The sequence below is a fragment of the Tachyglossus aculeatus genome, chromosome 3 (genome assembly GCF_015852505.1).
Source record: "Tachyglossus aculeatus isolate mTacAcu1 chromosome 3, mTacAcu1.pri, whole genome shotgun sequence".
NCBI classification, from domain to species: domain Eukaryota; kingdom Metazoa; phylum Chordata; class Mammalia; order Monotremata; family Tachyglossidae; genus Tachyglossus; species Tachyglossus aculeatus.
Genome location: NC_052068.1, coordinates 35,123,219 through 35,149,528, shown reverse-complemented (window position 1 = coordinate 35,149,528; position 26,310 = coordinate 35,123,219). Strand labels below are relative to the sequence as shown.

The window sequence follows — 26,310 nt, the reverse complement described above, 5'->3', positions numbered from 1 at the left end:
GAAGGAGGAGAGCTCCTCTGAGGATACTGCTGGGAAGGATGGGAGAGTAGCGGAGAGGGTTGAGAGCCGGGGGGTTGGAGAAGGCGGGGGAGTGTCTTTGGGGAGCTCAGACCTGATGGATTTAATTTTATTAATGAAGTAGGAGGCCAGATCGTTGGGGGTGAGGGAAGGAGGGAAGGAACAGGGGGCCTGAGAAGGGAGTTAAATGTATGGAAGAGCTGATGGGGATGATAGGCATGGGTGCCAATTAGGGAGGAGAAATAGTTTTGTCTGGCAGAGGAGAGGGCAGAGTTGAGGCAGGAAAGGATAAACTTGAAGTGAAATGAAGTGAAGTGAGGTGGAGGATGGTGGTGCTGTCTACAGTGATGAGAAAGTTAAGGGGAGGACGGAATTTGGGTGGGAAGATGAGGAGTTCTGTTTTGGACGTGTTAAGTTTGAGATATCGGTGGGACATCTGATGTCCCAAAGGCAGAAGGAAATGTGAGACAGCAGAGAAGAAGCGAGATCAGGGCTGGACATGTAGATTTGGGAATCATTTGCATGGACGTGGTAGCTGAAACCATGGAAGCGAATGAGTTCTCTGAGGGAAAGGGAGTAGATGGAGAATAGAAGGGGAACCTGAACTGAGCCTTGAAAGACACCCACAGTTAGGGGATGGAAGGCTGAGGAGGACTGTGTCAAAGACACTGGGAATGAGCAGCCAGAGATGGGAGAAGAACCAAGGGAGAACAATGTCAATGAGGCCAAGGTTGGATAATGTTTCAGGGAGAAGGGAGTGGTCAGCAGTGTCAAAGGCAGTTGAGAACTCAAGGAGGATTATGATAGAATAGACCCCCTTTGATTTGGCAAGAAGGAGATCACTGGTGACCTCTGAGAGGCCAGTTTATGTGGAGTGAAACAGGTGGAAGCCAGATTGGGAAGGGTCAGGGAGAGAACTGCAAGAGAGGAAGTGGAAAAAGCAGGTGCAATCACTCTCCCAAGTCCTTAGTACAGTGCTCTGCGCAAAGTGCTCAATACCACTGATTGACTGGTGACTACCAAATGCTTAAGGGATAAAATAACGGTAATACTAATAGTGGCATTTGTTAAGTGTTTACTATGTGTCAGGCACTGTATTAAGCGCTGGGGTAGATATAAGCTAATCAGGTCAGGTACAGTCCATGTCCCACATGGGGCTCAAAGCATTAATAATGATGATATTTGTTAAGCACTTACTATCTGCCAAGAACTGTTCTAAGCGCTGGGGTAGATACAAGGTAATCAGGTTGTCCCATGTGGAGCTCACAGCCTTAGTCCCCATTTTAAGATGAGGTAACTGAGGCACAGAGAAGTTAAGTGGTTTTCCGAAGTTACACAACTGACAAGTGGTGGAGCTGGGATTAGAACCTACGACCTCTGACTTCCAAGCCTGTGCTCTTTCCACTAAACCACGCTGCTTCTCCCCATTTAACATACTAAGGCACAGAAAAGAAGTGTCTTGCCCAAGGTCATACAGCAGACAAGTGGCGGAGCCAAGATTAGAACCCAGGTCTTTCTGATTCCCAAGCCCACGCTCTATCCACTAGCCATACTACTTCTCTAATATAGGCTAAGTGCATAAGAAACACAGATGGGATGATGGACAGGGGAAATGAGGGCGTAGTCAAGGAAGGCCTCTTGGAGATGTGATTTCAGGAGGGCTTTAAAGATGGGAAGAGTGATAGCCTGTTGGACATACAATGGGAGGGAGTTCCAGGCCAGAGGCGAGACTGATGACCGTGAGGTACAGCGAAAAGGTGGGTGTTGGAGGAGAAAAGTGTGCAGGCTGGGTTGCAGTAGGAGACTCTATTAAAACTACACCTGTCTACCCATGTATATTCATTCAAACGTATTTACTGAGCACTTACTGTGTGCAAAGCACTTTACTAAGTGCTTGGAAGAACACAACACAGCAAAAAACAGACACATTCCCTGCCCACAATGAGTTCACAGTCTAGAGATGGGGAGACAGATATCAATACGAATATATTACAGATATGTACGTAAGTGCTGTGGGGCTGAGGGAAAGAAGAAAGGGAGGAAATCAGGGCAAGCAGAAGGGAGAGGGAGAAGAGGAAAAGGGGGTGGTGTAGTCTGGGAAGGCCTCTTGGAGGAGATGAGCCTTCAATAAGGGGGAGGGGAGGGATTAATTTGTTGGATTTGAGGAGGGAGGATGTTTCAGGCCAGAGGCAGGATGCGGGCCAAGGGTCGGTGGCAAGACAGGTGAGACTGAGGCACAGTGAGAAGGTTAGCACTAGAGGAGCAAAGTGTGCAGACTGGGTGGTAGGAGAGTAGCAAGGTGAGGTAGGAGGGGGCAAAGTGGTGGAGTGCTTTAAAGCCAAAGGTGAGGAGTTTTTGTCTGATGTGGAGGAGGATGGGCAACCACTGGAGTTTTTTGAGGAGTGGGGTGACATATCCTGAACGTTTTTGTAGAAAACAGGCAGCAGAGTGAAGTATGGACTGGAGTGGGGAGAGATAGGAGGCTGGGAGGTCAGCAAGGAGGCTGATGCGGTAATCCAGGCGGGATAGGATGAGTGATTGCATTAACGTGGTAGCGGTTTGGATGGAGAGAAAAGGGCGGATTTTAGCAATGTTGTGAAGGTGGGACCGACAGGATTTAGTGATGGATTGAATATGTGGGTTGAATGACAGTGAGGAGTCAAGGATAAGGCCAAGGTTAGAGGCCTGTGAGAAGGAAAGGATGGCGGTAATATCTACAGTAATGGGAAAGTCATGGGGAGGACAGGGTTTGTGTGGGATGATTAGGAGTTCTGTTTTGGACATGTAAACCTTGAGGTGAAGGGAGGTCACCCAAGTAGAGATGTTTTGACAGCAAGAGGAAATGTGAGACTGCAGAGAGGGAGGGATCAGGGCTGGAGATGGAGATTTGGGTATCATCTGCATAGAGGTGGTAACTGAAGCCATGGAAGTGAATGAGTTCTCCAAGGGAGTTGGTGTAGATGGACAAGAGATGGGGACCCAGAACTGAATCTTGAGGAACCCCCAAAGCCAGGGGGTGGGAGGGAGAGAAGAAGCCCACTGAAGGAGACGGAGATGAATGGCCAGAGAGATAAGAGGAAAACCAGAAGGGAGCAGAGTCACTGAAGCCAAGGTTGGATACCATTTCCAGGAGAAGGGGATGGTCCACAGTGTCGAAGGCAGCTGACAAGTCGAGGAGGATCAAGATGGAATAGAGGCCACTGGATTTGGCAAGAATGAGATCACTGGTGACCTTTGAGAGGGCAGTTTCTATACAGTGAAGGACAGAAGCCAGATTGGAGGGGGTCAAGAAGAGAACTGAAGGAGAGGAATTTGAGACAGAGGGTGTAGACAACTCGCTCAAGGAGTCTGGAGAGGAATGGTAGGAGAGAGATGGGGCAATAACTGGAGGGAGCCGTGGGGTCAAGGGAGCATATTCAATTATGCATTTAATTATTTAACTTGATTTTTCTGTTTACAAACACTCATACCTGTTTCCCTGTAAGAGTTGAAGTTCTTTATAAACATGGAATATGTCACCAGCTTGCTTATACTTTCCAAGTGAATTATTTGGACATAAAAGCAGCATGGCCAAACAGAAAAAGCCCGAGTCTGGGAATCAGAGGACCTGGGTTCTAATCCTGGATCTGCCAATTGCTTGCTGTGTGACCTGGAGACATCTCAATTTCTCTGAGCCTCAGTTTCCTCAGTTGTAAAAGGATTAAATACCTGTTCTTCCTCTTACTTAAACTGTGAGGCCTTTAGAGGACAGAGGCTGTGTCCAATCGGATTAGTTTGTTTCTACTCCAGCACACAGAACGGTGCTTAACACATAGTAAGCACTTTAATATAGTATTAATAATAACCAAAAATGCAACCTTCACATAGTCGCTTTCCTCCATCATTTACCATTCTCACTGTTAATAATAATAATAATATTTGTTAAGTGTTTATTATGTGCTGAACATTGTACTAAAGTGTGGAGGGTATATACTAGATAATCCAAGATAATCCAGTTCAGGCACAGTTCCTGTCCAATATGGGGCTCACAGTCTAACTAATGGGGAGAACAGGTATATAATCCCCATTTTATCAATGAAGAAACTGAGGCATAGAGAAGTTGAGATTTGCCCAGGGTCACACAGCAGTCAAGGGGAAGAGCTGGCATTAGAACCCAGGTCCTCTGATTCCCTGGCTCTTTCCACTTGGCCAGGTATTTTCTGTAACTCGGATTACTCTTTTTCCACTGGACACTTTTGTTTCAATTTAAAGACTTTCCAGTATAAAGAGGAGTAAATTGATGTCAGCTGACAGAAGAGTAAGAAAATATTGGAATAAAAATTACAGAGATCACAGAGTGAACCCCCACCACCCTTCAAAATACAAACATTCTAGGTTTATTTAGCACAAAGCTTACCAATATTCAGGAAATCTGTCCTATATTGACAAGTCATTCCAAAGCCAAAATCTCGCCAGAAGCCAGAATCCTTCTTGTGGACCTGCAAATAAAGAAACGGATTTCTTAATTGTCAAGATAATGAAAGAGGTGGAGAGGACTGTCTGCATGTGAAAATATGTCAAATACAATTTGACTCATCCAACACCTTGTATCTTCTAATCAGATGGGACAATTCCATAAAATTGGCAAAATTTTTATCAGAGAAAGCATTCTAGAAACCAAACCAAAAATAAAGTCCAGGTTACCAATTGCTGATCCACTGGTGGTGGCGCATCTTGACTGGCATAAACAATAGCAGGATTGTAAAGGCTAAACACCACAGGGTAAAACACTTTTTTGCCTAGGAATAAAAAAGGAGCCTTATTAAAAGTTTAAAAATCAGTTAGCCTTTCACACATCATATTCTAGCTCTCAGTACTGCCACCAGAGTAATAGACAAGCCTGGTAGAAGTCAGGGACGAAGAAGCAAACTCTTGGCCTCCTCTTATTCCCTATGGGACTGACCAGACTCGAATCCAGTCACTGGGAGAGGGCCACAGAAGCTTTCTACTTGGTCCAAGCCTCTCAGTCAGAAGGCACGAGAAGCAGTTAAACTTTCTGGTGCATTCACACTGCTGAGAAAAGTACAACAAAAATGAGCTTCTGAGAACTGCATCACCAGTAAGATAATTAAGGAAAATACTGCAAGCTGGGCTGCAGTTTATAGAATCAGAATTATGGAAAACCCTTGGGCTCAGTGTAGAACAAAAGCAAGTCATCTAGGCTATGTATATATGATTGATAGACTATCTGGTGTAATACTGAGAGTACAGTAAGCGAGAAAAGAGAAGCCGCCTAGCCTAGTGGAACAAAGCACAAGTCTGGGAGTCGGAGGACCTGGGTTCTGACTCCTACGTCTGCCTGCTGTGTGACTTTGGGCAAGTTACTCGATGCCTCTGTGCCTTCGTTTCCTCATTTGTTACATGGGGATTCAACACTTCCTTTCCCTCTTATTTTGACTGTGAGCCCTGTGGGACGGGGATTGTGCCTGTCCTGAATATCGTGTACCTACCCCAGCTCTTAATGCAGTGTTTGGAACATAAGCATTTAAATACTACAATTATCATTATCATTACTATTATTACAGCAAAGCTTTATTAATTTAGACTGAAGCGGAGAGGTCAGTGATGAAGAGGGGGTACATTCTCAATTAACCTAATTATGCAAATTCTAAATGCAACTTTATTCCAATATTATGGGGGTGAGCCTCCCCACGTAGGTACCAAATTTAGCCCAACTTCCCTGTTGTCTTCTGGAGTCTGCCTCGTCAAACTCTCACTGTTGGGTAGGGACCGTCTCTATATGTTGCCAACTTGTACTTCCCAAGTGGTTAGTACAGTGCTCTGCACACAGTAAGCGCTCAATAAATACGATTGAATGAATGAACTCTATCTTCAAGGCAGTTGGGTGGCTAGAACTTGCTTTTCCTTGATGAGTTTGTTACCCCTGCATCATCCCCGCGCACCCAAAATCTTGCTTCATAACAGAGGCTTTGTTGACCACTGGGTAGACCCAAACTATCATTCTAGATGAAAACTTGTCTTTCTTTGCTAAAACAGAGGATAATTAGAGATGCGCCCTATTTACATATTCACAAATTCTGGATTAATGGCATCTAAACAAATGAGAGTTTAGTAAATTTCTACTTTTCCACTGAAGCACTGACTTTAAGCTCTATCAATGGAGTTTTCTAATTTACATTTTCCCACAAAGAACTTTCTTAAAGCCACCTCCTCCAGGTGGCTGGCATTCCCTGATTAATCACTTCCCCAACATTAGTTGTGGAATTTATTAAGCACTTACTCTGTGCCAGGCACTGTGTTAAGCGCTGGAGGAGGTACATAATAAACTGAATAGCCCTTTTCCCAGATGGAGCTCACAATCTAGGCAGTAGGTAAGAGCAGGTGTCTTAGCCCCATTTCACAGATGAGAATACGAAGGTACAAAGATGTGAAGTGAGCTTCCAAAGGTCAAACAGGAGATCAGTGGCGGATCTGGGATCAAAATCCAGGCCTCCGGATTCCCCTGGTCCTCTTTCCACTAGGACCCGTCTCTCTCATGTTATACCACTATTTGTCTAATAATTTTTTTTTTGTTACAGGCACGTTGACTTGCGTTTTATTTGTATCCACTCTGCTGTTATCTACTGTATAATCATCAGTTTATATCACTTGTCTTCCTCACTCTACTGTAAGCTCTTTGTGGGCAGGGAATGTGACCACCAACTTTATTGTACTGTACTCGCCCATGTGCTTAGAACGGGGCTCTGCCCACAATAAGCGCTCAATAAATACCACTGACTGATCACATAGTTTACATTTTTGTAGCTTCTTAAAACACCCAGTACCATCTTCTGCATACGGTAGGTTTCCAGATGGGCAAGAAGCACCTTCAATTTATGTTTCTTTATACAGTCCCAGGCCCAAGGATAGTTGTCATGCAGTGCCTTCAGTGGGCTAATCAGGGCCTGTTTCCTATTTGTTTTTCCTTAATCATCCAGTAACTGTTCAATGAAATCATCAATGTCAGCCACTTTGACTACCTCCTGTGTGCCAATCAATAAACTGGGTACCTAGTGCATGCAGAGAGCTGTCTACTATGTGCAGAGCACTGAGCTAGGTGCACACGGTGTGCGGTACGCTGCGCCGGGTACCTGCTGTATGCAGACAATGCTGGGATCCTACCGTATCCAGAGCACTGTGCTGGGTTCCTACTGTGTGCAGAGTGTTGTGGTGGGTGCCTAGTGTTTTGGGTTTTTTTTATGGTATTTTTAAGCACTTAATATGTGCCTGGCACTGTACTCCGTGATGGGGTAGATACAAGTTAGTGATGTTGGACACAGTCCATGGCCCACGTGGGGCTCAGAGTCTTAATCCCATTTTACAGATGAGGTAACAGGCACAGAGAACCTAAGTGACTTGCCCCAGGCCACACAGCAGACAAGTGGTGGAGGTGGGATTAGAACCTAGGTCCTTCTGATTCCCAGGCCCGTGCTCTATGGTGAGTCATACGTGTTTGTGTGTGTTCATGTCTGAGTGTGTATATGTGGGTGCTGGAGCAGCTGTGATTGTGTATGCATGTGAGGATGCAGAAAAGGATGAGAATTTTTGGTTTTTTCCAAGAAGGAAAATAACTCACCACCAATTTACCTTTGCTTTTTGTCTTTATATCTTTATGTTTTGTTCCACCTCTCCTTATGTGTCTGTTGCCAGTCCCCTCTCCTCCTTTTCATTTTTAGATGAGAGCCCACTGAGGGTCAGAGACCCTGCCCAATCCCCTCCTGGGTACCATTTCCCAACACTAAGTACACAGTGCTCTGCACACAGTACGTGGCTTAATGACTACTATGATTATTAGGCCTTTTGATGTTTACACATTTTCTTCTTTCTGCAACTTACCCGGTTCAGCATTTAAACGGCAGCTGTTAAGGAACTCTTTTGAGAAATATATGTCGACATCACAGAAAAACATTAAGACCTCGCCCTTCTCCCAGGCTCTGGCACCCACATCTAGTCCACGTCCACGATTAAATTCTTCATTCAGTGAGACCAGTGTGTAATTGTGAAAGTCTGTTTCACTACGAAGAAAGCACACACGTATGAAAACAAACCAGGACTCCCACCCTGTTCCATTTAATCATCTCTTCAAAAGCATTTTCAGTTGATTGACTAATTTTAGTTCAAAAATGTTATTAAAAGCAAGAGAATACCAGGAGAGGTTATTTAATGGAAGAAGTTATTCTACTGGTCTCCCTTTCGTTTTCTGTTTCATACTTCACCCTGCATAAACTCATTTCTATTTTGCCTTGGAGGAGCAATGAAGCAAGCTTGATGAGAACACTGCTTGTCCTATTCTGATATTACTCTTGTCAGTTTTAATAGTATTTCTGGAAAATTTAATCAAGTTAGATAGGAGAGGAGATGATCAGCTTCATTTCTATTTCAAATTTAAAAATAAAAGTAGAGAGGCTAAATTGCCTTGCCACCAAGGCAAGAGGCACTAATGGAAGCCAAATTAAACTCCAGTTCTGATATTCATTTTGAGGTCTAAGCATTGTCAGTTATCACCTAATTTAGATTAATTAAATGTGTTAATCCTGATCACTTCACGGAAGATATGACTCACAGTCTTCAGTTTAGACCTTGCACACCAACCTAACAACAGACTCTAGAATGTTCTTGACATCAGAAAGTCCTTCTTCACCAAAATATACCACTGTGAGGTGAATCCTTTTGTCCTGGTGAATACATATATCCCTACAAAGAGAAAAAATAAGATATGTATTTTTTTCCTCCCTCATTCTGAGAAAAATGGCTTGAAATAAAGACATTTATTAAACACTTGTACACAAGATAATAATATAATAATAATAATGGCATTTATTAAGCGCTTACTATGTGCAAAGCACTGTTCTAAGCGCTGGGGAGGTTACAAGGTGATCAGGTTGTCCCCCGTGGGGCTCACATTCTTCATCCCCATTTTCCAGATGAGGTAACTGAGGCCCAGAGAAGTGAAGTGATTTGCCCAAAGTCACACAGCTAAGTGGCGGAGCCGGGATTTGAACCCCTGATTTTGGACTCCAAAGCCCAGGCTTTTTCCATTAAGCCATGCTGCTTCCCCTGCATGATGGATGTGCCATCAATATAATCAATATACCAAAAGAACTTTCACACAAATACTGACAAAAGCCTCAATAACTATTCTTCCAGTATCTGAAAATCAAAATGCTTAAGTTACCTTCAAAATATTTTTATTATAAAAAGGCCTGATTTTGGATGTGAAAGGCAATTCTAAATTAGCATTGTTTAAAACATTAAATTGAGCAGTACACCCAGATTTCTTATGAGGATTACATTCTTGCAAAACCTAGCACTAAGGGAAACTCAAGCTGTAGGACTGAGAAGCAGCACGGCGTAGTGGACAGACCTTGGGCCTAGGAGTCATGGGTTCTAATCCCGCCTCTGCCACTTGTCTGTTGTGTGACCTTGGGCAAAGCACTTCACTTCTCTCAGACTCAATTCTTTCATCTGTAAAATAGGGAGCCTGTGACTGACCCGATTTGGTTGTATCCACCCCAGCGTTTAGCACAGTGCCTGCCACATTGTAAACGTTTAACAAATACCATAATAATAATAATAATGAACAAATATCAGTAAAAAATAAAACAAAGCACTCCAACATTGTGGCCACGTGCACGATTCTTTCTTCTTACACAGTGTCCAAAACAAGTTTCTATTGCCTCTAACACTATAATAGCCAGAACACAGATTGAAAATATGAATTACTGCAAACCTGAGTGGCTTTAACTATGGTATCCTGAATGTTTCTTTTGATTGAATTTTTAGAGATTTGTAATTAGACACTGCTATACATAAACAGATAAATAAGAATTTCCTTGGTAGTAAGTCTACTATAACAGTCATTCCTACAAGAATGCACATCTTATGGCACAATGTGGATATGATGCATTAAAGAATACGGGAATGTAGTGCCATCGTACAGAAGGAGCATGACCTAGTGGAAAGAGCATGGCTTGGGAGTCGAAAGACCTGGGTTCCAGCCTCCGTTCTGACACCTGCCTTCAATTGTGTGACCCTGGCCAAGTTAGGGGGGTTTTTTTTTGTGTGTGTGTGCCTCAGTTTCTTTTTTCTGTAAAATAAGGATTTTTAAGGATACAGTCTGCTATTCTCAGACTGTGATCCCCGTGAGGGAATGAACCCAGTCTGATTATTTTGAGTTTTCTATAACACAAAACTCTTCAAGACCACAATTACTGCATTATAACAGAACTGACGTTAAACCCAAACAGAAAAACACTATTAGATCCAATAGTACGACGTTTGTTTACGCACATACACGAAACTGAGAATGCCAGACAATTCATCCAAGAATTTAAGGAAATCTTCACCTGAAATTTTGCATAAATTGTGCAAATGCCTCAGTTCTGCCAGCAAGGGGGACGATGATATTAATCACTGATTTGGTAATGTCAATAGTTTCACTCCTCACTTTCATGAGCGGTCCAAAGGGTCGGAATAATGTGACATGTCTGTATTCCATAAGGTCTGTCTTCTTGAAAAAGAGCTCATATTGTGTACCTTTATCTCTCTCAGTGCGGTAGTATCCTGAAGAGAAAGAAGTTGACGGAGTTGTTTAGCTTGTGTTTTTTATGCATTAAGGTGTTTCAAAACAGATATGAACATATTTCAATTGTCTCTCTATATGATGCTCTCTATATTTACTACAGTAAGCTTTAGTACGGTTTAATATGTATACACTAAGATACAATACTTCTAAAATGAGAAAAAAGTTTTTTCACACTGACAAAAATGACAACCCATTAATCTGTTCAATCACTTAGTACTGGCAGTCCACAACTTAAGACGTTTTTACACCCTATTGACTTTACTACATTAGCCTCTTCTATTGCATTAGCTCAAGGGGCACAGGAAATGAGGCGGGCTACCCAGTGAAGCCATGGGGAAAGTGGAAAACAACTTTAAAGCTGTACTGGGGGAGGAAAAAAGGAAGTAAATTTTAAGTGGGGGGTGGGAGGGTGGAGAGGTAGAAACCAGGGGGTGGGAAGGACTGGCAGGCAGAGTATATATATCCATTTTAATTCCAGTAAGTATGAGAACCTCTTTCATCTCTCATCCAATTTAATTACATTAGTATAGTTACAGTACTCATCTACAGTTGATTGACTTCACAATTCTGGATAACCTTGGGAAGAATAAGGTATCTGACCTAGGTTCTGACCATCGGCCATTTTCAACATTGCTCCAATTGGAAAATTGGTTCTGACTTACATTTTGATTTACAACAGTTTTTTGGAACCAGTATGCCCTAACTCCGAGGACTCACTAAATATAAAAATGTACTTTAAAGTCCTGACACTGATTTACTAAATTAGTACAATCACTCTTCCTATTCCAACTGGATTACAGCATCAACCTCCTGTCTCTCCCCACTTCAGTCCATACTTTGCTCTGCTGCCCAGATTATCTTTCTCCAGAAACACTCTGGGCCTGTCACCTCCCTCCTCAAAAGCCTCCAGTAGTTGCCTAGCAACCTCCGTATCAAACAAAAACTCCTCACTATTGGCTTCAAAGCTCTCCATTACCTCGCCCCTTCTTACTTCACCTCCCTTCTCTCCTCCATCCAAGTCCGCACACTTCGCTCCTCCGGTGCTGACCTTCTCACTGTGCCTAGTTCTCGCCTGTCCCGCCGCAGGCCCACATCCTACCTCTGGCCTGGTACACATCCTCCCTTCTCAAATTCATCAATCACACTCCCCCCGTGCAGAGCCTTACTGAGGGCTCACTTCCTCCAAGGGGCCTTCCCAGACTAAGTCTCCCATTTCCTCAGCTTCCCCACCTTTCTGCATCGCCCCAACTCACTCCCTTTGCTCTACCCCCCTCTTCCTGCCCCATAGCAGTTATGTTTATATGTATATATCTATAATTATATTTATTTATACTAATGTCTGTGAATTTGCTTTGATGTCTGTCTCCCAACTTCTAGACTGTAAACCCGGTGTGGGCAGGGATTGTCTCTCTAGTGCTGAATTGTGCTTTCCAAGTGCTTAGTACAGTGCTCTGCGTACAGTAAGCTCTCAATAAATATGACTGAATGAACGAATACTAAAAATTTGATTACGAGTGTGCTAACAAAACTATATTTTGCATGAAGAGAGCAGCTAAATATTCCAAGGAAAACGCTTCCAGAAATACAAAGCTCTGGAATAAAGTCAGAAGTTCAATTAGAACATTTCTGACACAAGCAACAAACTAGAGGAAAGATGTGCTATTTACTCAGAATCAAGGAGCTCAAAGTGGACTATTATCCCTTAATCCTCACAGTATTCCTGTAAAGCAAGAAGTGTTGCATACTGAACTGAATAAATCTTGATCTAGATATATTGTTATATATAGTTCTCTGCATTAGCCGTTGAAACTATGAGCCCATTGTTGGGTAAGGACCGTCTCCAGATGTTGCCAATTTTTACTTCCCAAGCACTTAGTACAGTGTTCTGCACACAGTAAGCACTCAATAAATATGATTGATTGATTGATTAGTGTTTCTCACAATGTGATCTCGGACGTGAGAATCAGAGTCTAACTTCAAGGGACAGTATCCCCTGAGTAGAAGGGAGTTGCAGAGAGCTCCAGTAGTACTTTTAGAAGAGGGGTAATACAATCAGATGAGTTATTTAGGATTCCAGGAAAATCCCAGTAAAATGCAGTGGCTGTGCCTGGTTTTGAGTGGCCACTGGCTTGCTCAATTCTTGGAGCAATTAAGAAAAGTAGAAGTTGAGAAGCTTCTGTTTCTACAACCTTGCTCCTCACTGTTTTAGGAATTTCTGGAACAAATTTCAGTTAGCCTGGCTTCTGCTGCCAGGTTGGCCCTAGGGGAAGCAGCTGGGAAAGCAGGATTTGGCAAATATCTGGCTATTTGATCAATTTTGATAGCAAATAACAAAATTCTGGCTAAAAACTCACACATAACGGGATTCACATTGTCTGGTTAACTGTCTATACTGATCTTAAGTAATTAACAAATCTCCATTTTTGTGCCAAATAGAGTGAATGTAACTGGCAATAATAATGAGGGCTGGCTGAGTTCTGAAACAGTTTGCAGGTTTTAATTAACTTTATCCTAAGAGCCATATCTATGCTGCTTTGTATTCATCTTGGTAGAAAAACAGTCCGCACACCAAGTTAGCACATTTTTCCTGAAAGAATTCTTACGAGACCTATTTTTGCCAGGACTGCATATAGCATAATTGTGGCTTAATCATCTCTACACGTATGACTCCCAAATCTACCTCTCCAGCCCTGATCTCTCTTCTCTGCACTCTGGCATTTCCTCCTGCCTTCAGAACATCTTTACAGGGATGTCCTATCAACTCCACAAACTTATCATGTCCAAAATCAGAACCGGTCCAAACCCTGTCCTTCCCATCTCTCATCACCGTAGACAATTCCACAACCTCCCATCTCACAAGCCCCTAACCTTGGGATTATCCTTGACTCATCTCTCTCATTCAACCCATATATTCAAGCTGTTCCCAAATCACCTCACTTCTACCTTCAAACACTGCTAAAATCTGCCTCCAAATGGTTACCATGCTGTTCCAAGCACTTATCCTAGTTTGCCTTGACTAATGCATCAGCCTTCTCACTGACCTCCCTGCCTCCTATCTCTTCTCACTCAAGTCCACACTTCACTCTGCTGTCCACATCATTTTTCAGTCCTTCAGTCTCCCCATTCCTCAAAGATCTCAATGGTTGTCTATACACCTCCACTTCAAATACAAATCCCATACCAGTGGCTTTAAAGCACTCAATCGGCTTACCCTCTCATTTCACTCACCTTAATGATTTGCTACTACAATGCAGCTCACAGACTTTGCTCCTCCAAAGCCAACCTAATCACTGTACCTTGATCTCATCTACCTCGCTGCCGACCCTCTTGACCACATCCTCCTTCTGGCCTGGAACTCCCTCCCCTTTCATATGTGACAGGCTATCATCACTCTCTCCATCTTCAAAGCCTTATTAATATCTCATCTCCTCAAAGAGACCTTCCCAACTAAGCCCTCATTTCTCCTACTCCCTCTCCCTTCTGAGTCACCTATGCACTTGATTTTACCTGCACAGCACTTATGTACATATCCATAATTTATTCTAATGTCTGTCTTCCCCTCTAACCCATGAGCAGATCTCCTAGTGTGATGGGAACATGTCTATCAACTCTGGTGTACTGTATTCTCCCAAGCATGTGGTACAGTGCTCTGCACGCACAGTAAGTACTCGATAAATACCACTGATCGATCGATGCGCTTAGGACCTAACAAACCCTTCTAGGGAGCAGGAGATGTATTTACCAGAAACTGCAAAGACACAGAAATCATCAATTCATGAGCCCAAGTAATAAAAATTGTCTCAGGCGATGTGTCTACCACCTCTCCGTCAATGCTCCTAAGCCCTGTCTGCCATCCTGGGTAATCTCATGAAAGTCCCCACATTCCCATGTTCCCAATCCCTTCTGCATCACCCTAACTTGCTCCCTTTATTCACCCCCACCCGCACCCCACAGTACTTAAGTACACATCTGTAATTCATGTATTTATAGTTATGTCTGTCTCCCCCTCTAAACTGTAAGATCACTGTAGGCAGGGAAGGTGTCTGTTATATTGGACTCTTCCAAGTGCTTAGTACAATCCAATAAATGATTCATTGATTCCAGGGAGATAGGTGAGGGGAAAGGGATACAAGTAACACTTGTCATTCATAAGAAACCCAGGCCAATCTGAGAGCCCAAATGAGGATGAAGCCTCTCATCAGCCTAACCTAGCAGTTTCTAAAGTAAAATGAACCCAGTCAAATGAGAAGGAAAAAATGAATCACATACACCACATATTAGTAACCACTGCCCAATTCACTGGCTTGAAAAAAGGGCAAGCAATTCTACAGCTAAAGCAGGAGGGATCCTCTAAGTTGCATCTCCCTCTCATCCCTGGTCTGCCTTACATCAACATTATAGAATTTCCCCCACAGAAGAGTACAAAGGCATTTATGACCGAGTAACAATTGTGTAGGCTGTTCTAAAATATGTGGGCGTTTTCTTGAAGAGCCTCTGTTTAAGGAAATCTCATACTGAAGCACTTCTGCCTTGACCAGACTGATGCCACATGTGCAAGGAACTGTTTCTTCCAACATCATTCTGACCGCATTCGATCAAGAAGGTCATTGTCAGGATAAAGGCCTCAAATTCTGCAATTAGCATTCTATTTGAAACACGTGGAGAAAACATGTTACGTAACTGAGCATAGTAGTAGATAAGATGGATACCTCTGCTGATCAAATACATTAACACCACTCACGTATCTTCTAATGAAAATTGTGATCCTCTTTTAATATCAACAGTAAATAACTTGTTCCTCCCTTAGAAAGGAAGCAGTCGAAATTTAAGATTCCTCTTTATAATGAAATCTGAATCTAAAAATTTTATGTGGAAAGTAAATGGAAACATACTAGAAGAATCTGGAACTTGAAAACTGTTTCTACACTTAAGCTATGAAAAAGCATTTCCTAGTGGTTAGAGAATGGGCCTAGGAGTCAGAAGGACCTGGGTTCTAATCCCAGCTTCATTACTTGTTGGCTGTGTGACCCTGAACAAGTCACTTAACTTCTCTGAACCTCAGATCTAACAACTCCTTGAGTGAGTCTGAACCTCCTCTCCTCCAATTCTCTCCCTGAACCCCTCCAATCTGACTTCTGTCCCCTTCACTCCACAGAAATCATCCTCTCAACGATCATAAATGACCTCTACTTCATTCCAATCTTCCTCAACCGCTCACCTTCTGGAAATATTATCCAACCTTGGCTTCATCGACACTGTCCTCTCCTGTTTCTCCTCTCTCTCTGGCTGCTCATTCTCAGTCTCTTTCACAGGCTCCTCCTCTGCCTCCCACCCCCTAACTGTGGGGGTCCCTCAAGGTTCAGCTTTGGGTCCCTTCTATTCTCCATTTCCACTCACTCCCTTGGAGAACTCATTCGCTCCCATAGCTTCAACTAATACCTGTATGCAGATGATTCCCCAAACCACATCTCCAGCCTTGATCTCTCTCTCCCTCTCTGCAGTCTCATATTTCCTCCTGCCTTTGAAACATCTCTATTTGGATGTCCTGCTGTCACCTTAAAGTACCCAAAACAGAACTCCTTATCTGCCCATCCAAACCCTGTCCTCCCCTTGACTTTCCCATCACTGTGGACAGAACCACCATCCCTCTCGCAAGCTGTAACCTTGGCCATATCCTTGACTTCTCTCTCATTCAACCTACATATTCAAACGCTAAATCCTGTCGGTTCAACTATCACAGCATTGCTATAATCTGTCCTTTCCTCTCCATCCAACTACCACGTTAATCTGAGCACTTATCCTAACCCACTTTAATTACTGTATCAGCCTCCTTGCTGACCTCCCTACCCCCACATCTCTCTCCTTGCTGACCTCCCTGCCTCCCCATCTCTCTCTAGTCCATACATCAGTCTTCTGCCTGGATCATTTTTCTACTATAATGTTCATTCCATGTTTCCCCACTCCTCAAGAACATCCAGCGGTTTCCCATCCACCTATGGATCAAACAGAAACTCCGTACCCTCAGCTTTAAAGCACTCGATCAGCTTGCACCCTCCTATCGCACCTCACTACTCTACTACTACTACAACCCACACACTTTGCTCCTCTAATGCCAAACTACTCAATGTACCTCAGTCTAGTTTATCTCGCCACCGACCTCTTGCCCACATCCTGCCTCTGGCCTGGAAGACCCTCCCTTTTCATAACCGATGGACAATTATTACTCTCCCCACCTTCAAAGCCTTATTGAAGGCACATCTCCTGCAAGAGGCCTTCCCTAAATCCTCATATCTTCTTTTACCACTCCCTTCTACAAATCACCCTAACATACTCCTTTTATTTACTACTTCCTCCCCAGCCCCACAGCCCTTATGTAAATATCCATAATTTATTCATTTATATCAATGTCTGCCTATTCCTCTAGACTGTAAGCTCACTGAGGGCAGGAAAAGTTTTTGTTATATTGTTTTGTTGCACTCTCCCAAGTGTTTAGTACAATGCCCTACACACAATAAGCGCTCAATTAAATGACTGACCGAAAAATGGGGATTAAGACCATGAGCCACATGTTTTTAACAAAAGTGGGTTTTCTTCTTTACCCAATTAATTATTATTGATCTGCTTTTCAGCAGGCTATAATTTCATTTTAGGACAATCTCTTAAGGTACATCAACTTCATTTTTTACTACAAATGCACCTGATATTCAACTGAAAAAAATTACTTTCACTTAACATTCTGATGAATAATTAAAAAAAAATTCAGTAAACACATTGAAATATTTAGGCCATTTTATACAAGGACATGGATTTCTATATCACTGAGCTGGTCAGGATCTCTCGTGTCCCTCCATGTTCTCCTGTGTTGTGGGCTCCACACCTTCCTCTGAAAGGTTGTCCCAGGGCTAATCATTCCAAAAATCAAGTTCTTAGATTCAACTGAACTCTCCTTTACTTTAATCCCATTTCCTCTTACTCAGGCTTCGGTAGTCATGGGGGAATAACTTGTCAGAATTCTCCATACCTCTTAGATTGTAAGCTTTGTGCAAGTCAGGGACTGTGTCTGATCTGGTTACCTTGAATCTGCCTAGCACGTGGCACAGGCATGTAAGTGATTAATACAAGTATTATGGCATACGCTCCCCAGCTTTTAAGGGCATGCAACTGTCATGTAAACAGACACAGTTACAAGGGTTAGTACCAAGTTTCTAAAGGAAGCGTTCTTACTTAATTCTAATTACATAGGATTTTTCCAAAGGAGGTGGGTGAACCACAGAAATAATGAAAAAATAGTTAAGAAATTATACTTAGAAGCTACTTCATAAGAAAGCGAATTATGATGATTCATTCATAAGTGAGATTTGACAATACCTTCCATGAAATCATTTTCACTGAATATGTGTTTCTCCCCATTTGGGCCATCCTCCTCCTCCTGTTCATCTTCTTCATCAGGATTATTGAGAACTTCTAAGCCAGCCTCAATAACTTCCACCAACTCGTCTCTTTTGTCTTTCCTGACAGGTTTCTCCTCTGGATGCCGCGTGAGGCCCATCTCCAACTGGAACACTTTCATCAATGTAAAACTTTCAAAGGGGATGACACCATATTCGCTGGAGAGCTTGGCTCCTGTGCCTACCTCAGCTTTGTCAATTTGAGAGTGAAGAAATTCTAGGAGATCCCTGGGTACTTGGTCTTTGGTGCCTTGGTAGCCCATGCCATTGGCTCTAGGACTCTTTTTTTCTTGTAATAATCTCATTTTTTCACTCATCTCTTGAAGCTCTTGCTTTAACTGGGCAATCTGGCGCTTCAGGCTGGTAGCCCGAGTTTGATATTGTTCTTCTTGCTCCTGAAGGAGAGCTTGATAATACTCTTTCCCATAATTCTCCCCGACAATACCGGGGAGAGATGAGTTTCCATCTGTCTGTGGAGCACATTCAAGAAGGTACATAAATAACAGCAAGCTAAAGAGTAAAGCAAGGCCCACCAACAGCCATCGGGTTCTGGCTTGAAGCATTAAACCTCTTCTGGGCATTCTTATCAGTGTTTAGTTTCTCAACCCCATAAAAGACCTTCTTGTTCATTCCTTTACCAAAGCAAATCAGTCAAGGGCTTTAAAAGAGCATTATGATTCTTTCTTGTATGAGATGCCAACACCAGTTTTGTTGAAATGTGAAAACTTATCTTTCTGCATTAGTCTTGGCTATGTGCAGATACGGTGAGTCTGCCTTTGTCTTGATTAGATGCCGAGATGGTGAAAATATTAACATTTCCTGTACTGTAACCACAATGTCCATGATGAACAGCAGAATCTGGGCTACACAGTCAGATAAAATCCATTTTTGGGGTGGTGATTTGTCTAAAAGAAAAACAGAACAATCAGGCTTTAGGTCTGCAAAGACAATATTTGAAAAGTAGTAAAATAATTTAAGAAATTTCAAACACGTCTTGATGTTTACTCAGTGCCCAAAGCCATAAGGAGAAGGCAGTAAAATAAAGTACTCTACAAGTGTTGAGCTTCTGAGAAATATTTTCATTATGAGCTCATTTAGAGGACATTCTACACCTAGGTAATAGTTTCTAAATGGGCAGGTCTATTTTTCTCCAGCACTTGTGAAAGAAAGTATCTGATTCCATTTCATTTGGCATCTATAGTTCAAGTCAGCAAATTAAAGACACCCTAAAATTAAATTTTTTAAAAATTCATATTATAACTACAAAGGACTCAGACATCTGGAGAGCACATTAAGGAAACTAACATTCAAAGTCCCAGACATGATTACTGAGTTTTGGGTTTGTTTTTTTTTAGTTCTAAGATCACACAGTTCTTTCCACTGAGTTACATGGCAACAATTTCCTTCTGAAGAGGCAAGTCAAGTTTTCAACCAAGTACTTGTGATAGTTTCCGTATTAACTTTTTCCATCATGTCTAAAATACAACCTAATGCTTTTCCCGTATTGTATTTGCAAAGTTACTCTCTTTTAGGCTGGATCACTACTTCACAACCAGTGGTACACTGCGATAGATTCTCCCCATTAAGTGGTGTCGTGTTTAAAAATGAACAGCTGTGTACACACAAACAAAGACACACAGCCACGGACCAAAAAACTTGATTCTTTAATAAAAAGCCTTTTACTACTCAAGTCTTGACTCTATAACTTCATTTTAGTTCTCTTTTCTGGGAATATCAGCTATTTTTCCATCACACTACAGGGTCTTCTGAAAGGTCAGGTATCAAGTAAGTAATACTCTCATGGGATAAAAAGGATGAAATGAAGCAGGATGATCAAACTGATAAAACTACACTTGCTAGGAAGTGCATGGACTTTCACTGCAAAATAATTTGTGTTCTTTAGGGAAAGAGAAGGCTGGATTGAGGAAGGAAATTATAGGGAGATGCACCCAGGATCTCTCAGTCACTAGAGATCCTGGCCTTGAAGGGTGAAGATGAGTTCACCCTTGAGGAATGGGGAGATGTGGAATATGAATAATTCATAATCACTACCTGGGCAAGGAAGAAAGTCCCTGATTTCTCTGCAGCTCCAGGAATTCTGTTAACTAGGTAGTTCACAGTCCAACAATGTTAAGATAAATGAGGAAGAAGAAAATCAAGTTAAAAAGGGTTAGCACTTATACATCCTTCAGGAGGCTGTCAGAAAGCATGGTGGCAAAGTGGCATTTTACTCAGTTGAGAGATCGGGACTCAGACAAATAACACATCCTGCTCTTACAGGAGTCCCATCAGCATAATTTACATGTCATGCTTAACATCAAGTCAACAATGAAAACTCAATTAAATCTGTCTATTTGCTTCAAAGCTCATCTTATTAGTAAAGCTTCTCTGAGCGGGATAAGTGAGATGAACGGTTGACAACCAGATAGCCAAATAAATGAGGCAGAATAGATGAAACTGAAAACAATGGTGGCTACAGTTAAGTATTTAAGAATGCAATAAAAGGGTGCCAGAAAATGTGCCAGCAATGGTCTGGCTTGGTGCACTGCAAAAGTGGCTCTCTGAGCAGGAGCTTCCATAGGTTTGGGAGATAGAAAAAAATGAAGACAGCACCGTGCACTACCATATGGAACAAGACAGCACAATGTGAGATCTTTGTGAATGCATGGGGTGGCTGTATAGTCAACCACACTGTCATCCCTAAGAAAGTTTCAACAAAAGTATCTTCTTGTGTAGTTGATACTTATGCACTTTGATATTCGCCTTTTCTCCTGTTTGACAGCACTTATGTACATAACTATCTGTAATTTATCTTTATGACTATCTCCCCCTCTAGTCTGTGACCTCCTTTAGGGCAGGGATTGTCTATACCTAGTCTTTGGTATGTACTCTCCCAAGTGCTTAGTACAGTGTTATGCACACGGTAAATACCATTAAGACACTGTTTACCGAGGACAATGATAGCTGTCCTTTGAATTTAAAGAAAATACAGATATGTCTAAACATGCTCCAAACAGAGCTCCTCATCTTCCCCCTGCCAAACCCTGTTCTCCCCATGACTTTCCCATCACTGGAGACCAAACCACCATCCTCCCTGTCACACAAATCCTTAACCTTGGCACTTATCCTCGACTCATCTTCTCATTCAACTTACACTTTCAAGCTGTCACAAAATCCTGTCAGTTCTACCTTCATAATATCTTTAGAATCTGTCCTTTCCTCTCCATCCAAACTGTCTCCATGCTGATCCAACCACTCATTTTCCACCTTGACTTCTGCATCAGCCTCCCTGCCTCCTGTCTCTCCCGCTCCAGTCCAAATTTTACTCTGCTTCCCAGATCATTTTCCTGAGAAACCATTCAGTCCACATCTCCCCATTCCTCAGACAACCCCAATGTTTGTCCATCCACTTCTGCATCCAATAGAAACTCCTTACCATCATCTTGAAGGCACTCAATCAGCTCCCTACCGTCCGCCCCCGCCACTAATCTCTGTTCTCCTACAATCCAAACCGCACATTCCACACTTCTAATATCAACCTACTCTCTGTATCTCAATCTCATCCATGATCCCCTGCCCACACTGTCCCTTGAGCCTGGAATTCTCTACCCCTTCATATCAGATAGGCCACCACTCTCCACCTTCAAAACCCTTCTACCAATCACATATCCTCCAAGAGGCCTTACCAGACTATACCTTCTATTTCCCCTATCTGACCTCCCATCTCTAGACTCTAAGTTCACTGTGAGCAGGGAATGTGTCTGTTTATTGTTGTATTGTACTCTCCCAAGTGCTTAGTACAGTGCTCTGCACATGGTAAGCGCTCCATACATAGGCTTGAATGAACTATAAACTTGGCTATGTAACCAACCATATTTATTGAGAGTTTACTGTGTGCAGTGCACGGTACTAAGCCACCTTAGGAGAGTACAGTGTAACAAAATTGGTAGACACGTTCCCTGTCCACAACAAGCTTACAGTCTAGAGGGTAATGGCGGTGTATCCTTTAAGCACTTTGATACCCCAGCCCCACAATATTTATGCAAATTTTTTATACTCTAATCTACTTTAGTTTCTGTCTCCCCCTTTAAGTTATAAGCTCTCTGTGTGCAGGATCGCATCTACCAACTCTTACACTGTACTTTCCCAAGTCCTTAATACAGTGCTCTGCACAAAATAAGCACTCAATAAATACCACTGATTGATTGATTTCCATGTATTTACCCACAACGTTCATAAGCGAGGTCTCTTCTAACGCTTTCCACAACTTTGGAGAAGAGCCTATGGAAAACAAGGCAGAAGATCTTCAACAAAGGGATCCTTTAAAATATATGAGTTCCAAGTATCCAGGTCCAGGGCCACTAACACAATTACCTATTTGACTGCAGCTTCTAATTTCCTTGGAGCATAATACAATGGAAATCTTTTACAGAGTGTGTTCCCAAGGTTAAAACAAAATAAGCCCCACTAAACTTAGCTTCTCGCATTATGCACCATATATCGCCCAAGGAGCCTCTAGGAGTTAATACACTTCCCCAAATGCTTAACTTACTTTCTTATAGTGTACTGCTCATTGCTTTATCACCTAGCATCATTTGGAAGTACTAAGTACTACGAAAGATTAGGCTACTACATGGTTTCACTAGTTTTTAGATGCTGACCAGTTAAGGTGATGACAAAATATTTAAGATAGGCCCAAAATGAAGTAATCTGCATTCTTTCAAAGTCGCCTCAAGATTATGCTCTTTGAATATATATGGTTATAAATACAAACTCCTTGAACTTTCCCTCAGATTTATAGCACTGTTCATAAAATCACAAGCCTACTCCCCCACAGGAAGTTACCCAAAGTCAAGAAAAGAGAAATTTTATTGAATTGCATACTACTCTTTGAAATCTCATACTACACTATCAAGATGTAGATTTAACAATTAGTAGTAACCCAAAATGCCATGGGAATGAACGCATTTTATTCAATATAGAGAATAATTATTAGAGTATATGTTAACAATATGTATATTAAACATAAGAGATATGCACATGAATCAAAGGCACACTGAATTTTACAACTGCGTTAAATGACAGAACATGTTTAATCACTGGTTCCCACTCGTATTTTACAGCACTACACATTCAGAGGCTTAATTAACTGTAATTTCATTTTCTTTTGCGGCAAAATTTATCTTAAAATACTAATTTGAAAAAAGCAAAACAGAGAAAGGTCATTAAAATCCATACTGATGCAAGAAAGCTTACTGGAAAAAAAACCCTGAATTATGTCAAGTGAAAATGTTGAAATATACTCGGTTCCAACTCATGCTTTCACTACATATATTGGCTAAACGGTTTTTAGGTCATTAGGAGGTCCGCAACTAATGTAGGAGCCCCTGCAAAGCGAACCACAGTGTTGAAAGAAATTGCTTGTTCACATGCATGCAGCATAAGAACAGGTGAGCATTATGGCATGAGTTTTTCTTAATGCGGGGTTTTGCAAGAATGCAACCCCTGCACTGATGGAAAACTGGATGGTGGTGGGAGATGTTTCATGTCTATTAAATATTCGCACGTGCGCGCACACACACACACACACACACACACACACACACACACACGTAAGAAGGGGGAGAAAATGTAACAAAACACATTCCTCCTGTTCTTTCTAAACCTTGCAAGTTACAATGCATCTCAGGTATTTTGATAGGATAAAATACCAAACCACTCTAAAGGTCATCCATATTATAGTAAATATCTTACGTGCGTGCCTATAAGATTGATTACAGCTGTATGTGACTCCAAAACCATTAGAGTCCAGATGTAATACTAAACTTTTGTGAAACAAATCTGACATGCAGATCAAAAATGGAATGTATATATGTTTGTACATATTTATTACTGTATTTATTTATTTATTTATTTTACTTGTACATATCTATTCTATTTATTTTATTTTGTTAGTATGTTTGGTTTTGTCTCCCCCTTTTAGACTGTGAGCCCACTGTTGGGTAGGGACTGTCTCTATATGTTGCCAATTTGTACTTCCCAAGCGCTTGGTACAGTGCTCTGCACACAGTAAGCGCTCAATAAATACGATTGATGATGATCAAAAATGGAATGATTTGCTAGTAAATCTATCTAATTTTATTTTAGTAGAGGTTCAGAGTTTCAGAATTTAAGTTTTGGATATAAAAGAGATTTAAAGAGTTGTTTTAGGTTATAGGAGACACAGTTAGAAACAACACGAACCAGGTTGGTGCTTGATAGGCCAATAACTCAGCCAATAGATATGTTTTATATCTCATCTTGAAAACAGAAGGCTGACTCCAGGAAACAAAGAGAAGAGCTTTTTAAACCCAATTCTTCCAAATATCTCTCGTTTTGACTTTTGTAATACTGGGTCGGTTATCAAGAGGAGCATGATCATCTAATCTTATGTGAGAAGATAAATGACCCATACTCCAAGTAATTTATTTACAGCAGTTTCTAGGTGGCTCCAGTTATTTGGTAGCAGGATCTATAGATATAGATAGTTGTAGCAGTACAGACAGTGGGGTGGTCGTACTGAGCGACCCGGGTGCGGAGCACTGTACTAAGCGCTGGGGAGAGCTCACTACACTTAGCAGGCCCCAGGCGGTTCCCTCTGACATAGTGGCTCGAGAAGCAGCGTGGCTCAGTGGAAAGAGCCCGGGCTCTGGAGTCAGAGGTCATGGGTTCAAATCCCGGCCCCGCCACTTGTCAGCTGGGTGACTTTGGGCAAGCCACTTCACTTCTCTGGGCCTCAGTTACCTCATCTGGAAAATGGGGATGAAGCCTGTGAACCCCACGTAGGACTCTATTTATTTATTTATTTTACTTGTACATATCTAATCTATTTATTTTATTTTGTTAGTATGTTCGGTTTTGTTCTCTGTCTCCCCCTTTGAGACTGTGAGCCCACTGTTGGGTAGGGACTGTCTCTAGATGTTGCCAACTTGTACTTCCCAAAGCTTAGTACAGTGCTCTGCACACAGTAAGCGCTCAATAAATACGATTGATTGATTGATTGATTGACAAGATTTGGGTGGGGGAAGGAGAGGAAGGCTGTGGAGTCTTGCCTCTAAGACCCTTGTGGGCAGGGACCGTGTCTACCAACTGGGTTGGTACTACACTCTCCCAAGCAGTTAGCACAGTGGTCTACACCCAATAAAGACTCAATAGCTCAATAAATACAACTGCTTGATTTAAGGTATGAAATCATGCAAACCTCATAGGTCCCGCATTGTAGCTTACAGAAGCTCCCAAACTCAAATAATCAAGGGGCCTTTGAAGACAGCAACTTTGCTGCACAACCCAAAAAGCCAGGCTGAGTTCCCCCAAAGTGGATGAGTAATTTTGTTGTCAAGGGGGCTAGCTGTAGCTAGTAATAATAATAATGGCATTTGTTAAGCACTTACTATGTGCAAAGCACTGTTCTAAGCGCTGGGGGGATACAGGTGATCAGGTTGTCCCACGTGGGGCTCACAGTCTTAATCCCCGTTTTACAGATGAGTGAACTGAGGCTCAGAGAAGTTAAGTGACTTTCCCAAGGTCACACAGCAGACATGTGGCGGAGCCGGGATTCAAACCCATGACCTCTGGCTCCAAAGCCCGCGCTCTTTCCACTGAGCCACGCTGTTTCTCTAGTAGAATTTAAGTGTGTGAATCTGCCATTTTTAGTTTTCCAGGTAATGTCCTATAACAGACAGTATAGCTAGAATTGTGTTTTAGAACATCAAGCTTATCTTTCACTTTGATCTTTCTTCAAAGGCAAATGGAGTTTGGGGGATCTATAATAAAACCATTAAGGAACCTTAGAAAAAAATGTGAAGTTACAGAAGTTAAAGGTAGCAGAGTTACTTCATACTGCTATGTCGTAACACCACTAGAACCCAACTCAAGTGCAGTTTAAATGTTTTTCTCATCTGGGACTGAAAATGGATGATTAATAAATATTTCCATGAGCTCTTAATTCACTTTTAGTACTGTTTAAGGCTGTGGTTGTGGACAATCACCCAGAAAATTACTTTTTAAGACTATCAAAGTCAGGGCAAAGCATGGGCAAAAATGTGAGCTTTTCAACTCCTCTTTCCAATTTGCCTCAAACTAGGCCTCAGTCAGTTCCACCTACTATTAACCCCAGCTAGTTCATTCTGAGTGCTGGACCAAGATAGCTTGCTGGCTTTCATTGAAAATGATGGATTTTGT

The 26,310-nt window shown here is 42.1% G+C and overlaps 1 protein-coding gene across 5 annotated transcripts in view; it reads right to left on the bottom strand.

The window, feature by feature from the left end:
• CSGALNACT2 (chondroitin sulfate N-acetylgalactosaminyltransferase 2) overlaps positions 1–26,310 on the bottom strand; it is a 40,238-nt gene that overhangs the window by 3,814 nt on the left and 10,114 nt on the right. For 2 of the 5 annotated variants that reach the window (XM_038744181.1, XM_038744182.1), the window contains 7 exons: positions 20,143–20,195; positions 18,011–18,995; positions 10,404–10,620; positions 8,650–8,751; positions 7,894–8,072; positions 4,702–4,796; positions 4,415–4,496 (listed from right to left, as the gene is read on the bottom strand). In XM_038744181.1, the coding sequence (XP_038600109.1) occupies positions 4,415–4,496; positions 4,702–4,796; positions 7,894–8,072; positions 8,650–8,751; positions 10,404–10,620; positions 18,011–18,671 (1,336 nt within the window). In that variant the 5' untranslated portion in view covers positions 18,672–18,995; positions 20,143–20,195. Of the gene's footprint in view, positions 1–4,414; positions 4,497–4,701; positions 4,797–7,893; positions 8,073–8,620; positions 8,752–10,403; positions 10,621–18,010; positions 18,996–20,142; positions 20,196–26,310 lie in introns of those variants that run through there. The other 3 variants (XM_038744179.1, XM_038744178.1, XM_038744183.1) reach the window with 2 other exon arrangements.